Source organism: Condylura cristata, unplaced genomic scaffold (assembly GCF_000260355.1).
Source record: "Condylura cristata isolate star-nosed mole 26May11 unplaced genomic scaffold, ConCri1.0 scaffold00017, whole genome shotgun sequence".
NCBI lineage: Eukaryota > Metazoa > Chordata > Mammalia > Eulipotyphla > Talpidae > Condylura > Condylura cristata.
The window spans coordinates 391,934-409,459 of record NW_004567118.1 but is presented as its reverse complement, the minus strand read 5'-3'; the positions used below and the strand labels follow the sequence as shown (position 1 = coordinate 409,459).

At 38.9% G+C, this 17,526-nt stretch overlaps 1 protein-coding gene across 3 annotated transcripts in view; it reads right to left on the bottom strand.

Annotated features, from left to right (window-relative positions):
• The window catches only part of KANSL1 (KAT8 regulatory NSL complex subunit 1), a 129,893-nt gene that overhangs the window by 23,813 nt on the left and 88,554 nt on the right, over positions 1–17,526 (bottom strand). For all 3 annotated transcript variants that reach the window (XM_012726492.1, XM_012726491.1, XM_004684053.2), the window contains 4 exons: positions 15,837–15,978; positions 8,817–8,921; positions 5,673–5,782; positions 4,709–4,904 (listed from right to left, as the gene is read on the bottom strand). In XM_012726492.1, coding sequence (XP_012581946.1) covers positions 4,709–4,904; positions 5,673–5,782; positions 8,817–8,921; positions 15,837–15,978 — 553 coding nt within the window. The remainder of the gene's footprint in view (positions 1–4,708; positions 4,905–5,672; positions 5,783–8,816; positions 8,922–15,836; positions 15,979–17,526) is intronic.

The window sequence follows — 17,526 nt, the reverse complement described above, 5'->3', positions numbered from 1 at the left end:
TGCTGCGCCATGTGGTCACCTCTGGGGCAGGCGGGGATCGAACTCATGCGGAAGCTGCTTAAGCTTCTTAGTGCAGTGCTTTAACCTGCTGCACCACCAGGGAGGGCCAAGAAACATTTAAAAAAAAAAAAAAAAACTTAGACTAGAAATAAGGCCTATCCAAAAATTTCAAGGTGTGTTATTTTTTTTTGACATTATTCATGCATATAAGAACTGGTGTATAGGCCAGACAGAGATGCAGGGGGTGAGAGGATTCACCAAACACACAGTGGGGAGTAAAACAGGCCAACTGACCGAAACACACTGCTGAGGGGAGCAGTGGGCAGACAGGAGAGGTCTGCTGTGCCCTGTGGGTCACCTCCCTGGCTGAGAACCAAACTTGTGCTGCAGTAGCTGCAACTAGCTTCATAGTGCTTCACTTTAACTCATTGCATCACAGGGAGGGTCTGGTATGTTCTTTCTTTTTAAGATGCCAAAAGTACTATTACTTATTTAATTTACAAAATTACAAGAGAAGAGACAATCCTATATTGGTTCTGAATTTATTTCAAAATTTTATTGATCTGAAATCTCAGTATCTAGAAATTAATTTTTTGGGCTAAGTTATCAACTTCTACTATATAGAAGCAGGAAGACAAGAAATAAATGCTGTAGTATAAAAATGTTGCCTTTGAGTGTCTATTTATTGGCTTAGTTAATTATTAACATCTACTTTAAATAGATCCCCAAAGTAATAAAAATACAAGACACATAGCAATATAGGTAACTTGTAAAGATCTTGTATTATAATGAGGAAACTATGATAGAGGCTAAGTATCCCAAATTCTCCCCCCCTCTCAAGGCTGTCTGGCCTCCCAACTCTGATATTCACCCACTATACCCTAGGGATTCTTTCCCCTTGGGACTACTTTTAAAATTCGATTGCAGCTTTCCCAGCCTTTACATGTCATTTCCTTCCTCTAAGATTACTATGATTAATCTCTCTGCCTCCGGTTTCTTTCTGTGTTTTTTTTTTTTTTTTAAAGATTTATTTATTTATGCTTACAAGAACTGGGGTATAGGCCAGAGATGTGGGAGATGAGAGAATTCACCAGAGACAGAGCAGGGAGCAAAACAGGAGAGGTCTGCTGTGCCATGTGGGTCACCTCTCTGGCTGGGAATTGAACCAGTGCTGCTGTAGCTTCAGATAGCTTCACAGTGCTGTGCTTTAACCCACTGTGCCACAAGGGAGGGCCCCCTCTGGTTTCTTTTATACCAATCCACTCCACATACAAACTATCACACCTGACTTTAAAAAACAGCCATGATGCTGAGCATTAAAGACTCCTTCTTATTTACTGTTGGGTCTCACTCCCATTTATTTCCAGTAAGTTCATCTTACTTACTATCATCTTTCTGGTGTAGTCACTAATTTCAAAACACCAATAACATAAAAAGTCTTTTAGGGGCAAATAGGTGTGTGCCACTGCAATAGAAATACATCTCAATTTTAAGATATATCCTAACCTCAGAAATGCTGTACGTAAGACTTGCTGGAATAAAATTCTATGATTCAACAGTCATTTAAAATTTCCCTATAGTTGGTTCTGGAGTACAGTAAAATAATTAAAATGTAGTTAAATCAATAATAATGACATTAACTATTTGTTCTTAATGTACTTATATACTCTGGCAAATATGCTAGCACCCACCTTTCTTGGGATAAAGGAAAGGAAATCTGAATAACCAGCAATCTGAATAATGTAGAAACACATGATTCTCTTTATTAAGATTTGTTTCTTCAGAAAATGTCAAACCTTATTACCATTATTATGATTCCATTGCCATTTACCAAATTCAGAAAATTATTTATCTTCTTTATTATCTACCTGTCACTAGAAAATAAGCTCCACGAGGACAAGCATTTTTGATCACCAGTGAAAATACAGCCATTTGAAGAATATTAAGAACACTTAATTAAACACACAAAACCCCTGCAGGCTAAATATAAATATGTCTGCCAAATCCAGCATCTCAAGATGATATAGATGTCAAGAAGCTTGCTCAATAGCAAATATCATGGGAGACACAGAAAGCAATCAAGATACAGAATTGTCTTCTGTTTCCATCTTTGGCAGAACTCCAGCCATTTCTGCTCTAACCAGTAAATGGTCTTTTTCCTTCAAAACTGAATGCTTTGTCTTATTTTCCATATCAGGATGGCACTGAAACCAAAGGTATATTGGAACCAAAGGATCTTTAGTTTACATGTTTCTCCTTGCCTCCACTGTCCTTTTTTAAAATGTGCTTTCAAGAGAATTTTTATTTTAGGCTTGGAGCAGAATAAGGGTTTATCAAGAGCAGTAAGGCAGGCTTGCAGCTTCAGATAAAAAATTATAACATACAGCAATTGAAAGAACACAGAAAAAATAAATTATACACTAATAGTCAATTGTCACTTGCAATACTTTATAAAAAAACGATGAAGGCAAAGTTACACTCTGTTTGCATTCTGTAACAAAACAAGTCAAGCTTGTCCAAGCTTGAGTCAAGTCACTGTACAACTATTAACGTTCCATCAATTCCTTCCTTTTCCCACTCCTTTGCCATCAGTTTCTCAGCAAAAAATAATATAGAAATATTCTACTTTTCTCTGCTTTCCTTTACAGAAGGGTTCTTTGGAAGCATTAGTGAATGGTCCCCTCACTCCCATCCTCTCCAGAACCCACTCTAGTCAGAATTTCTGTCTAAAAAAAACTGCACACATTGCGGGGGTGGAATGGGGAATGGGATCAAAAATGGAGGGGTGGGGAGGGAAATGCACGGGATTATGGTGATGGCACACGGGTGACTTGGTGATGGGAAACCCACGGGGATTACAATTGAGATGGGGGCAAAAATGTACAAAATGATGTAAAAATAAACTTTTGTAAAATAAATAAAAAGAAGTTGATTAAAAAAAAGACTGCTCACAAAGGTCTTTAAAAAAATTGGTCTCATTGATTCCATAGGTCAATTCTTAGTGTATCCCCCTGTGAAACACTTTTGTCCACATACACTATTCTCCAGGATTTCCTTCTATTTCATTAAACATTCATTCCCAGTCTCTTCTCTTTATTTCATATCTTTAACCCTTGGAATGCTTTAAGGATCAATTCACATCCCCTTTCTCTCTGACCTGTTTTCCCTACTCTTTTTCTCTCCTGCATTTTTCTCCTCAGTACTACTATACACTTTGCCTTGTCTCTACCCATTACAACATTTCAGGTAAAGATTTCTGCGGTCTTGTTTGGTTGTCTTCCCAGTGTACAACTCTAACTCACACTGTACAAGCACAATAAATATTAGCTGAATGAAGCAACTGAAGCAACATTGAAAGTGGTTAATAACTATTTTGTACTTGTAACTTATCAAACAGGCAACAAGACATTTCTTTTATTTCTCCTACAATCTATAAGATCTCTAGAGGCTTTGGTGTAAGTGAGGGGAGAAAGAAGTGCCAACACGTTGCAAATTACAAAGATTGTTACGTGGCAGTGCCTGATACCCAAGCTAAGCTTACAATCTTTAAATTAATGCTCGTTTTAAAAAATATTTATTTATGCATCTAAGAATTGGAGTGTAAGCCAGATGTACAAAGGGTGAGAAGACTCACCAGATATGAATGGGGAGCACAACAGGCAAGGTACTGAATACACTACTGAAGGGAGCAGTGGGGAGACTGGAGAGGTCTGCTGCGCCATGTGGTCAGCTCCCTAACTGGTAATCAAACTCATGCTGCCATGACTAGCCAGCGCTGTGTCTTTAACCCTGTGCCGTGCCACCAAGGAGGGCCCTAAATTAGTGCTCTTAACCACCACATGGTACTAATTCTAATATTGCTAGAGTATTATTTCCACTAGTTACGAATAAACTTTTTGGAGATTCAGCAAGCATCCTGCACTTGTGATTTAAACCCCCTTTCTCTGTAAAGGCAAACATTCATTTAGTAACATCAATTTAGAAATTTTTTTTCAATTTAAAAATTTTAATGGTGATTCTTGTTTCAAAAGAAAGCTCTCTACGCTGCCATTTTCAGTGATAACAGTAGAAGAAGGAACACCAGCCTCCCCTCCCCCTTCAGATGAAAGCACTTCAACTCCCTGTTCCTATTAACAATCTCAAGCCAGCAGTTTCCAAATCTGGTTGAAGAGTCATATAGGTTTTTTTTTTAAAAAAAAAAAGAAAAAAGGCCCTCCCTGGTGGCGCAGCGGGTTAAAGCACTGCACTGAGAAGCTAAAGCCACTTCCGCATGAGTTCGATTCCCGCCTGCCCCGGAGGTGACCACATGGTGTGGCAGACCTCTCCTGACCCGCCCGCTGCTCCCCTCAGCAGTGTACTGCGTCGATCTGCCTGTTCTGCTTCCCACTCTGTCTCTGGTGAATTCTCTCACCCTCCGCATCTCTGGCCTGTACCCCAGTTCTGTATGAATAAATAAATCTTTAAAAAAAAAAAAAAAGAAAGAAAAGAAAAAAAACAAGAGTCTCAGATTCAACTCCAGAGCAATCAAGTCAGAATCTCTAGGAAATAGGGCCCAGGGACCTAGCATTTTTAAAGCTCCCCAGGAAACTCTGTTGGTAATCAAAGTTTGGGAAACTAGGTAAATGAACCAAACTAGGTAAATGGCAAGACAATACTACCTCTATCTGAGCAACTGATTCATTATTTAACAATGACCAATGGTACTAACCTTCTTGGAAAGAGGAACGATGCTGTTGGGTCGAACAAGCCTCCGTTTTTTACAGTTCAGGACAGGCCGTGTTCGAGCTGCCACACAGGTGCCATCAGTTGATGATGAAACTAGATTCAGTCGTTGCTTTTTATGTAACTGTTCCTCAGCATCAGAGCCATCACCTGGAATGTGGTCTGCCAAAATAGGCTGAAGGCTATACAGGGGAAAGAACAATATTCGCTTCTGAGAAGGGCAAGGGAGCAAAGCTACTCGCACTGGTTCAACCTCTTCTACTCCACATTCACAGATATAGAAAACTACTCTAGAACAGAACAGGTCAACCTTGTTGCTTATGCCTGCTAATTCTTGTGTTATCTGTAAGACTCTTGGCGAACATCAGATCCATCATATCTGAAATGTGTAGAAATCAAAGTGAATGCTGCTTCTGGTGATTTAATCTCTTTTACAACAGAAAAATGAATTTTTAAAAATTTTGAAAATTACAACAGTAAGAAAACAAATTCTGCAAATGTTGAAGAGCTGACTGAGAATCAATTCTATGAAAATGAACTTTCAAGGATGTGCACATATTATTTACTTGTTAAGGATTCCTTGAATTCTGATATTTAGAAACACCACCTGTAAGAAGCTAATCAGCTCTAGATTAGCAGATTTTATATAAACATTTCTGAGGGAGTCTATAAGACTGTGACCAATCACAACTACTCATGTAGTTGAATACCCCTTTATCTTCGCGTTGAGTTGGTTTTAGGCCATACCACGTAAAAGAAAACACATAGCATGCTAAGTAAAATATAACTGCTACAGTAGGAGGGAAGAAAATTATTAAGTAATAATGCTTCTCCTTCTTTGAACAAGGGTTAGTTCTAGCAAGGGATGACTAATGATGCAAAACTGATTCCTGCTCTCACCCACCCACCCAAGTCTATTGAGCATAAGAAGTATGAGAGAGAAAACTTACGTGTTAACAACTCCATTTACAGGCCTCAATGCGCCACATGATTTGGTAAACAACTCTGATGGATGACCAGAGGCACCATGGTTTTCCAGTGACTGAGAGACAGACTCCACCTGAATAAGGAGAAGAAAAATAAGGTAAAATTCATATGACTGAAGATTAAAAAAATAACAATAGTAACAGAATCAACTTTTGAGTTTTGCAGAGGGGGGTTATCAACCAAAATATTTAACACAGAGATGACCCAATGATTTCATGGAAAAGAAGGTTAACAAAGTAAGAGTCTTCTACTGAGAGACAAGAAGGATACATAAAGTTCAGTATCAAGACAACTAAAAGGAGGGCCCTCCCTGGTGGTGAAGGGGGTTAAAGCGCAACACTATGAGGCTAGCTGCAGTCACTGCAGCATGAGTTCGATCCCTGGCCAGGGAGCTGACTCACATGGTGTGGCAGAAATTTCCTGTCTTGCCCCTGCTCCCCTCAGCAGTATATTTCAATAGCTCTGCCTGTTCTGCTTCCCACTCTATCTCTGATGGATCCTCTCACCTCCCACATCTCTGACCTGTGCACCATTCATTGTATGTATAAATGAATAAATCTTTAAAAAAAATTAAGATACTACTATAAAAAAAAAGACAAAAGGGAATTTAAATAAAGTTAACATGTGCCTATGCACAAGGTGGTCACTGCCAATAAAAATAACCTAAAAATGCCCAACATACAGTATAGTTATAAATTGTGATACACCAAAGCAAAGTATTAAAAATAAAGGATAGGCCCTCCCTGGTGGCGCAGAGGGTTAAAGCACTGCACTGAGAAGCTAAAGCCACTTACTTCTGCATGGGTTCGATTCCCACCTGCCCCGGAGGTGCCCACATGGCGTGGCAGACCTCTCCTGACCCGCCTGCTGCTCCCCTCAGCAGTGTACTTCGTAGATCTGCCTGTTCTGCTCCCCACTCTGTCTCTGGTAAAGCCTCTCACCACCCCTGAGCCTCTAGCCTGTACCCCAGTTCTGTATGTACAAATAAATCTTTAAAAATAAATAAAGGATATTTCTTTTTCCCTTATGTCAGAAGAAAACTTAAGGATTAAAAATAGTCTTTTATGGCCCTCCCTGGTGGCGCAGCTGGTTAAAGCACAGCGCTGAGAATCTAAAGCCGCTTCCGCATGAGTTCAATTCCCGCCTGCCCCGGAGGTGACCACATGGTGTGGCAGACCTCTCCTGACCCACCCGCTGCTCCCCTCAGCAGTGTACTTCGTCGATCTGCCTGTTCTGTTCCCCACTCTGTCTCTGGTGAAACCTCTCACTGCCCCTAAGCCTCTGGCCTGTACCGCAGTTCTGTATGCACAAATAAATAAATCTTAAAAAAAATTAATTAAAAATAGTCTTTTATGTAGAAATATTTTGGAAGAGTTAAATTTAAAACAATTTTTTAAATATTTACTTTTATTTATTTATGCCTATATGAACTGGGGTGTTGTCCAGAGCTACTGGGTAGGGGTGCGTGTGAGAGGATTCACCAGAGACAGGGTGGAGAGCAGAACAGGTGGATCTACAGAAATACACTGTTGAGGGGAGCAGTTGGTGAGACAGGCGAAATCTACCGTGCCACGTGGGTCAGCAAGTTAAAATTGGCTTGTGATTAGAGGAAAAACAATCCCAAAATTATGGTTGTATTATTATTCTATAGGCTATTAATAAATTCTGTATGCTATTAAGTAGCCACATCCCAGCACTGTTCCTTTTAATAACCATATAGACAAAACAGTATCTGGTATCAAGATGCTGTTGCTAGTTTTGCCACCATCAAGACACCCTCCTTAATCAGTAAATGACTATGTAGTTCCTGGAGAATTATGTCTAACTTCTTGAAAACATACTGAGTTTTTTATCCTGTTTTTGTAGTTAATACCTGTGAGTTTCAGAAATAAAATTACAAACTTAAACATAAAACCCAAAAAAGGGGCAATAAATCCTTCCATTTGGGGGAGGGAGGCTGGAGAACATCAATAAAAATGGAGAACAGGGTGGTTACAAATATGAGTATGAAAAACTTATAACTGCCCTGTGTGTGTCAAATGTGACTTAAGAATTTACACAAAAGCAAAACTGAAAGGACAAGGTATAAATCACATTCTGAAAAAAGTTAACAAAAATGCAAAATTCAAGTTTCTTCCTGCAATGGAAAACGTTAACTGACAGTTGATGTTCTATACAAAGCTTTCCAAGTATTTGGCACTTAAAAAACAAAAAAAAAAAGATTTACTTATGCATAAAGAACAGGGGTACAGGCCAGAGGTTCAGGGACAATGAGAGGATTCACCAGAGACAGAGTGGAGAGCAGAACAAGGCAGATCAACAAAGTACACTGCTGAGGGGAACAGCAGGCAGACAGGAGAGGTCTGCATGCCATGTTTGATGTTTGATACCTGGCCAGCTGAGGCTAGCTTTGCAGTGCTGTGCTTTAACCTTTGTACCACCAGGGTGGGAGGATCCTTGACATTTTTTAATGGTGAGGTTCTGTAGGTTACTTAGTATTTTAAGGAATATATGCTTTGCAGCACCATTCAACAATACAAAAATCAATGGAAATTTACTGCCTTCTTTCTGTTTTTGTTCCCCCCAGAAAGTAAGGTATTTTCTTAGAATTCTTTAGGAAGCACGTATAATTCACAAGAAAGGGCACGTTTAATATCACCCTGAAGATAGAGTGACAGCATATACTTTCTTGGCTGTTTTCACAATTATTTATTCAATCCAAAAAGCACTCCACTGTATCATGTAGAACTACTGTGGATAAACAAAGAAGATGGTCTTAACTGTCCAGAACCTTATATTAGACAGAGAGACATTGACATGTAACTTCCTGATTCCTAGTATTCCATAATGCCACACTTGCACTGGCTATGCTGTCTTGAGTGAGCTGTTTTTAAATTCTAAGCTACATACCTGCAGAAGGGGCCCTTACGCTGCTTTGTTGGAGTTGGAGATTTGAACTGTAAAATTCAAATCTTGAAATGTCAGAAATTGTGTAAATCAATGCAATCCCCCTTCCTTAATTAATTCAGGAGTCTCTGTTGAAATCTATTATGCTGTCATTCTACCCTGAGTTTTCATGTACCCCTTTTTCTGTATTGTGTACTTACCAATTTATCATTCCCATGTTCTGTCTTCACCTCAGTATTAAGTGGAAGAAATAAGTCTGTTGTTATATGTTCTGGGGGAGGTGCTTCCCCAAGAACTATCAGCCCCTGCAGGATAAAAAGAAAAACAGTGTAAGAGAATGGTATAAATTATAATTTTGATTTAGGAGCTAATCTCAAGAGGCCTAAGGACAGAAGAGTGGCTTACCAGAGGTCTTTTCCCTTATGACTTACAGCTCTGAAACAAAATATACCACTAGTAGCTTTTTTTCCCCCCAAGAAGTATTTCAACAGAAAGTCCCATGAGTAAGCCCTACGACTCAGACCCAAGTTTCACTTCTTCCACTTGAAAATGTGTTGACCTATTTAGCGATTACTGTTTAGCATCTTATTCACATCTTGAAGATCTGGAATCTTTGTTGCAGTATGGTATTTAATACCATGTTTCCCAACTAGGTTATACTGTACCTATGGTAATAATACAATAAAGTTCGTGTCGTTCGTGTCGGAGTGAAAGTTAGCAGCAGAGATCATGTGTATGGGGGGGGGGGGAAGGTGGGAAAATCTTGCAGGACTTTAACTCATTTTGAGTATCGAGGCTTTCATTCAGAGATGGGAAATCATTGAGAGAATTTCAAGCTCTGACTTACGGTTTAAAAGTCCTGAATTAGCTATTGTGTTGAAAAGACTAGTGAGTGGCAAACAGAAGAAGAAAGAACAGTTGTGCTTGGACAGATTGGCTAGATTCTGGATATACACATTTTGAAAGCAGATGGATTAGCTATGTAATTATACTTCTTGGGATATGAGGGAAGCGCTGAAGGGCCTCTGTAACAACAATGGAGTCCCCATTAATCTACTGAGGTCTTTTCAACACACATTACTTTTGTACGGCGAAAGTCAAATCTGTTTTTGCAAACATGTGCTCAAATACTGCACTATGCAGCTAACACCCATCTACACTTTGTTTTCTTTCCTGCTGTATAAAACACTAAGAAAGGGAAAAGTAACCAAATACCTAACATTCATTCAGGAGCTATTTACTGTCTATTGTGTGCCAGGCAGTGTGAAACCTTAGGAATAAAAAAATAAAAACATGTTGCATTCAAAGAATTGATCTCCACCTAGCCTTGGATGGGCAGGCAGAGGACTACCATGGCATTGCTGTCACAGAAGTTTTGAGCAGATGGTATGAGAGCACCAAGACAGCAGGTTTAACTGAAAAAGCCGATGGAAGTAAGGCTTTGCAGGGGAGGTTCACATGGTTATTTTAAAAATTCTCCAAAATATACTTAATATATAGTTAATAGCCATGAAAGGAGAAGCTTATTAGCAAAGAAAAAACATCATGAGTGAGTGCACTACACACCTGTTAGGGCAACCCCAAGCTGGGCTTCCCTAGCCTTCTGGGTCAATGCTGTGTGGCTGTGGCATCAACTGAGTGACCATAATCCCAGCTGTTGCACTCTAAAATAGACAGCAACTGGCCGAGACCAAAGTAAAAGGACCTGGATCTCCCCACCCAGAGTCAGAACCAGGATCATGGCTGGGTTCCTCAGGGCTAAAAACTCCTATATGAGGACCAAGGACCAGAGGGGCACTAATGGGTCACAGCTGTATGCAGTTTTATTTTTACAAACAACTCCTTCATGGAAAAACTCAAGTGCTGCCCTCTGTTTTTTGTTTTGTTTTGTTTTAAACTGGGAGGGGAAGAGGAGCAGAAAATAACGGAAATACCATCTTTTGAAACTTACAGTACAGAATTAAGGGATATTTTCACACATTCACTACCCTATTTTGTGCTTAGTAGGTCAATCTTCCCTACCAGTCAAGATAAGCTGGTGACCTCAGTGCAGACCAGCTTCCCAAGAATCTCTCTGGGCTGTCTAGACAAGAGAAAACTATCCAAGGTGCCATAAAACTATTAAGATGGGAGCGTCAACTGCTTTACAGTGATTCTGAAGACAAGGAATACTACTCTAGGGTTCTGTTATTCCCAGTTAGCTCCTCTTGTATCCAGAAATTTCAATGTTCTTCTCTTTCCCACTCTGTTCAGTTAACATGCCTGTGTAATTTCTCATGTGTCAGAGGAAGGATTAACAACAGAACCTGCTTGATCCTCCCTTAGCTTTTCTTACCAGGTATGAAATTTCAGTAAGTGTGCTTTAAAAGGATAAAAGATGAAAATGATAAAAGAGCAAATGGGTTAGACAGAAAATACTTTGGAATCAGACAAGCAGCCCTGCTTTCATTATTTAGCTGTGTCTGACACCTTCTTATACATGCTTAAGGATATACATTGTTTTTCTTTCTCCTAAGGCACCAAGGTATCTTTTTCTTAAAGAACCTGACTAAATAACAAAGTTAAAACATCAGGTCCTCCCTGGTGGCCCAGTGGGTTAAAGCACTGCACTAAGAAGCTAAAGCCACTTCCACATGAGTTTGATTCCCGCCTGCCCCGGACGTGACCACATGGCGTGGCAAACCTCTCCTGACCCACCAGGTGTTCCCCTCAGCAGTGTACTTCGTCTATCTGCCTGTTCTGCTCCCCACTCTGTCTCTGGTGAATCCTCTCACCCTCCACATCTCTGGCCTGTACCCCAGTTCTGTATGAATAAATAAATATTAAAAAAAAATCACAGTACATGGAGGATAGGGCTCCTCTCAATTGTATCCTTTCTCCAAATAGCAATAGGAATCATTATTCCTAAAAAGGGTTCCAAAAGTCATTATTTATCTGAAAGGAAATAACTTCAGACAGAACTACTACTATTTAGTAGTTCTCAAACCCCTTCTCTCTTAGAAATGCAGCTTAATACTAAAGTTGGGAGGCGTGGGGGCAGGGGAAGAGGAAAGAACTGTATACTGGTGAATGGAGACTAGACTTTTGGTGGTGACCATAAGGTAGCACATAAAATGATGAAATATAAAGCTGTACAAACACCTGAAACTACTATTATAAACAAATATTACCTCAATTTAAAAAGTTCAAACAAAATGGGCCCTCCCTGGTGGCCCAGCGGGTTAAAGCACTGCACTACAAAGCTTAAGCCAATTCTGCATGAGTCTGATCCCCGCCTGCCCTGGAGGTGACCACATGGCGTGGCAGACCTCTCCTGACCCACCCGCTACTCCCCTCAGCAGTGTACTTCGACAATCTGCCTGTTCTGCTCCCCACTCTGTTCCTGGTGAATTCTCTCACCCTCCGCATCTCTGGCCTGTACCCCAGTTCTGTATAAATAAATCTTTACCCAAAAAAAAAAAAAAAAAAAAAGTTCAAAATGAAGCCAATATTTAAATCTTCAGAAAGTCTTACCTTCTACTTCTAATTCCCCATTCAAAAACATGCATAACTCTACCACTGATCACAAAGCCTATGTTCATCTCAAAGGCAATATAATATACAAGCAAGCCAGGGCAACTCTGACAGATCTTAGGAACCACCAACTCATTTTGCTAACATATAGGGATCAAAAACTTCCTATTTCAGTAATAAAAAAAAAGGATAAGCAAACACTGAAAGGAAGTGTTAGCTTGAGCAAAACAACTTTGGGATCAGATACTCCAATCTCAGCTCTGCATTCACTGGGCTGTAAGACCATGAACAAAATACGACCTTTTTGGCCCTCCGTTTGTTTATCTGTAAATTTGTGGATAACAGTAAAATATTTAGCACAATGTCTGGTGCATAGGAAATGCTCAGGCTTCTATTATTGTGATGTACAAAGACCAAACAAATGTTATACATCTTCTAGGGGAATTCCCCTTTTTTTTTTCTTGTTGTTATTATACAAGTTGAACAGTGTCTGCCCCAAAATTGCGACCTTACTAGAAACAGAATCACTGCATGGGTAATCAAGGCAAATGAGCCCCCCTTTAGGTTGGGTCCTAAATCCCAATGTGTTTAGTGTCCTTTTAAGAAGGAAATTTTGGAAAGAGATACACAGAAAGCATATGGTGAAAACCAACACAGACATTAGAATGAGTTGGTTATAAACCTCTGGAAACCAAGAACTTTGAACAACCCACCAGAAGGATAAAGAGACATGGAAAGTTTCACTCTTAAATCTTCAGGAGCATGCCCCTTGCCTAGACCTTAATTTCAGAATTTTAACTTTCAGTCAAAACTGTGAAAAAATTTCTGTGTTTTAAGCTGACTCTTCAATTTGTGCCATACTTTGTCATAGCAACCTCTGTAAATGGATACATTTTAAAGGGACACTGAATACACAAATATTTAATGCAGCTGTGAACATTCTTGACCTATTACTTATTGTGATTACCATTCTTTTACTCTCCCTGTCAATATTCTCTGACACTGTATATTCAGACTACAAAGAAAAAGTATCACACAAAATTATCGTAAACACTTTATATTACAGATCACGACACACCAAGGTTCAAAATTGGGACTTTTCTTCCTTAAAGGGGTATGTATGGCAACAAAGAACGTCTAATAAAATCAATGAATGCCAAGTCCAAGACAGTTGTGTCTTTTATTTTATTTCCTGAATGATAAAACTCTTTGGCAACCTATATATACAGAATTTCAGATTAACTACTTTACAAATACTGAGAAACATCTAAGACTTTGGAAAGTTTCTCAAAACTGCTCGACATTACTGCTGAGTTATAAGTTAATGAATGAAGCAGAAACCAAAACTGAATTAAGAGTGTCTTCTCTCAACAGAGGTAGTAAGCCTATGTGAGTAAAGTGAGGTATACCACACTGAAATACACCTCTGTAGAATGCATTAAGAACATAAAAGTATCAACACTTTGGCTTACATAAAGGTATTGATTATAGTGTGCTTTAATAATTTCAGTAGAGAGCATAACTAAAATAGCCAACAATGATGGGGAACAGAATATGGCCAACAGAAAAATTGTCTGGACTTCGCACCTCCCCACTGCTCCTAAACATTCAGGGACCATTTAGCATGATCATGCCTAAACAAATTATATACATGCACACTTAAAAGTTAGTTTAAAATGCACTCAGATGTTTATAGTGAATTTTCAGTTTGGGATTTTTTAAAAGACTTTTTATGAAGAGCAATTTACAGCAAAACTGACATTTGTACTTCTTTGTATTTTCCATTTCCTATAAATTGATGCATAGTATTTCATCAATTCTAAGACTTTTCCCCCACATTTTTCAATATCCTTGAAATCAGGGAGCATCCAATAACTGATGGTGTCTCTTACTTTAACTGAGAAATTTAGTTTTTCTTAGTAGAACATAAAATAACTGTGTATCCTACAATCAACAGAATCTCCAAATCTATGATATATAGTAGTTTATATTGGGAAAAGTAACACATAAACACACATATGTATGACTATATATAAAGCACGGCAACAAATTTGACCACCACTGTACTAATCTCAGTTGTTACTGACACTATTTCTCAAATATGGGCATTCCAATTTAACCATGGGGCTATAAAAACCTAGGAACATACACAAAAGACGAGTTCCCGGCAGAGTAACACAGTTTTTCATCCTCAGGATAGGTATACTCCATCTTTCTTAGCTAGTCTTATTATTTCTGCTGATATTCTATAAATTCCAAAAATTCCCACTGTGAAGAAGAGTTGAGGGGAGAATAATATTTACAACCTTTGGTGAGCATTTTTAGTGGTAATTCCTCATTTGCTCTAGCTAATTTTTAAAAAATTAAGTTAAAATTTGATTTGTGGCCCTCCCTGGTGGCGCAGTGGGTTAAAGCACAGCACAAAGAAGCTTAAACCACTTCCACATGAGTTCGATCCCTGCCTGCCCCGGAGGTGACCACATGGTGTGGCAGACCTCTCTTGACCCTCCCGCTGCTCCCCTCAGCAGTGTACTTCATCGATCTGCCTGTTCTGCACCCCACTCTGTCTCTGGTGAATCCTCTCACCCTCTGCATCTCTGGCCTGTACCCCAGTTCTGTATGAATAAATAAATCTCTAAAAAAAAAAATCTGATTTGTTCCTCAATGTTGGACAACAAGCTATTTAAAATAAACAAACAAAAATTAAAAGCCTAAATCCTCTAGGGTTTGTGATAAATAGAATATATTCTACTGAAATGTTGGGAATTATTATGTAAACCCATTTTGGAAAAGGTATCTATCAGTGATATGTCTGGAATAAAGGTCATAAATCTTTTACTCAAATCTCATCATTTTGTCCATCTGATCAGTCACCCTTTAACTTTTAGCCTACCAAATGATTTAATGCATGCAGCTCACAGTCCAGCAGTTTTATGACCAGCACGAAAGACTGAACAAAAGTGTAGTATTTATGTTTAAGAACAGTAGATTCCTTGTACAGACTTATGTATCAAGTCATAGAGCTCAACTGCATCAAAGTAAAACAGAAATACCTTGCAAGAATGTAAACTCCACAAAAAGTGGGTTTTTATTCACAACTGTGATCCCACTGAAGGTGCCGAGGCACAGAGGAGGCACTCGGATATCTGCTGAATGTGTTTCTTTTTCTATGCATACTTATTCCTCTGTCAATAAAACTGAACAGAGGATTTTTTTTCTAAGTTGACTTTTAGGTTAAAAAAAAAAAATTACACAGTGTCATTGTCCACATTAAGAATCTGTCCTCTACAGACAGGAAGGCATAGGCAATCAAATCCTAACCATCAATGTCAAATTTTGCCCCAAATGTATTTCAGGAAAAACTCTGCAAGATGGAAATACTCACTTTGTGCCACTTTTCCATAAATAAAACAAAACTACAGTGATAGTCGATGGATTATATTATATACAATCTCATTTTCTGTGTTTCCTGATAACTCAGATGCAAAAACTGCATTGTTCTAAACACGTTCAACTTAACATATAATAACAGCATTATCTGTACTATACTAAGTAACAGCTGATACTTAAAAACAAATTAAACCACCCTATCAGATCCTATTAAACCATTTTTCTTTGACACAGTTAAGAGCTATATTGCCGGATGGGAAAAAAGGGATAGAGGTACTTTTTAGCTGGCTGAAAAAGACCAGACACTTGTCCCTTACCTTATTAGCACGGATCTGTTTGTAAATATCTGTCTGTTGCCGAATTCGATATTCCAAGTCAGACACATGAGCCTGAAGCCAGTTCCAGCGGCTCACAATAGCTGCTCGATCTGCAGCCCATCTCCATTCAGACCTGCGCCTCCTAAAAGGAAATAAAGTGAGTGAAACCCAAGAGCAGCAGCAATATACATAACAAATGCAGGTGGGTGGGTTTTAACACTTAAAAATCCAGTAAATGCCATATCTATATTCCAATAAAGTTCTTTAATAGGGTTTTTTTTAAAAAAAGATTTATTTATTTATGCATACAGAACTGGGGTACAGGCCACAGGTGCAGTGGCAGTGAGAGGCTTCACCAGAGACAGTGTGGGGAGCAAAACAGGCTGACTGGCAAAGTACACTGCTGAGGGGAGCAGTGAGCAGGTCAGGAGAGTTCTGCAGCACCATGTGGGTCACCTCCTGGGCTGGGGATCGAACTTATGCTAAAGCGGCTTTAGCTTCTTACTGCTGTGCTTTAACCCACTGCACCACCTGAGGGCCGCCCTAATAGGATTTTTAATGGAAGCCAGTAAGCAGACCCAAAAACTCACATGGAAAAAGGTGAATAAATCAGAAACTAAAGGAAATATGGTAGAAACGATATAGCTTACAGACTTATTGTAAAGCTGTGATAATGACAGTAGCACACAAAAACAGAAGATCAATGAAACATAATACAGAGCTCAGAAACCTAAAACTAGATATATTGGGGAAAGACTGAGCCATCCAACAAATGGTAAAATTACTTCTCTTCTTTAATGGTATTAATTCCATCATTTTTGAATTCTCAAGTTAACACCTAACTTAAAGAAGAATTTTAAATTTCAGAACAGGGAGATTTCTTAAATAAGACATAAAACAATTAGCTAGTACCCAATGTATAAGAAAAGATTGCTAGATCTTTTAAAGTTAAATGGTAAAGCACTAGTTGCTAGAAACATCTGCAAAACACATAAACAAAGTTTAAATATCAGTATAAAGGATTCCCACAAATAAGTTTAAAAATGACAATAAAAGATGAAAAGGAAATTCATGTAAGAGAAATCCAAATGCTCCATATATAAATAAAAATGTCACACATGCCTCATTAGATTTTGGCTACACTATGAATACTATATAAAATGCTATTAAGTCATTCCAGGGGCCTCCAGCACTATGAAACAATCTGCAGCCACTGCAGCATGAATTTGACCCCCAGCCAGGGAGCTGACCCACGTAGCACAGCAGACCTCTCCTGTCTTGCCCACTGCTCCCCTCAGCGATGTATTTCAGTGGATCTGCCTGTTCTGCTCCCCAGTCTGTCTCTGGTGAATCCTATCACCCTCCTGCACCTCTTAAATACATAAATAATCATTTAAAAAATTAAGTCATTTCAAAACCAGATTGTAAAAAGCCATGTGTTGGTCAAATGTGGGAAACAGCAATTCATACATTGGTGGTAACAATAAAAATTAGGACCAATATTATTGAAGTGTAATTTGGAGGTAACTGACATTAGGTGGAACAGTGCATCCTCAACCTTTGTGACATTCTATTTGTGTGACTATACCCCCCCACATCTGCATGAAGAGAGAGGTATAAATAGGGTCTACAATAGCTTAAACTTAGTGACAATCTGATTTGCAAAAGCAGGAAATTAAATAAACTATGA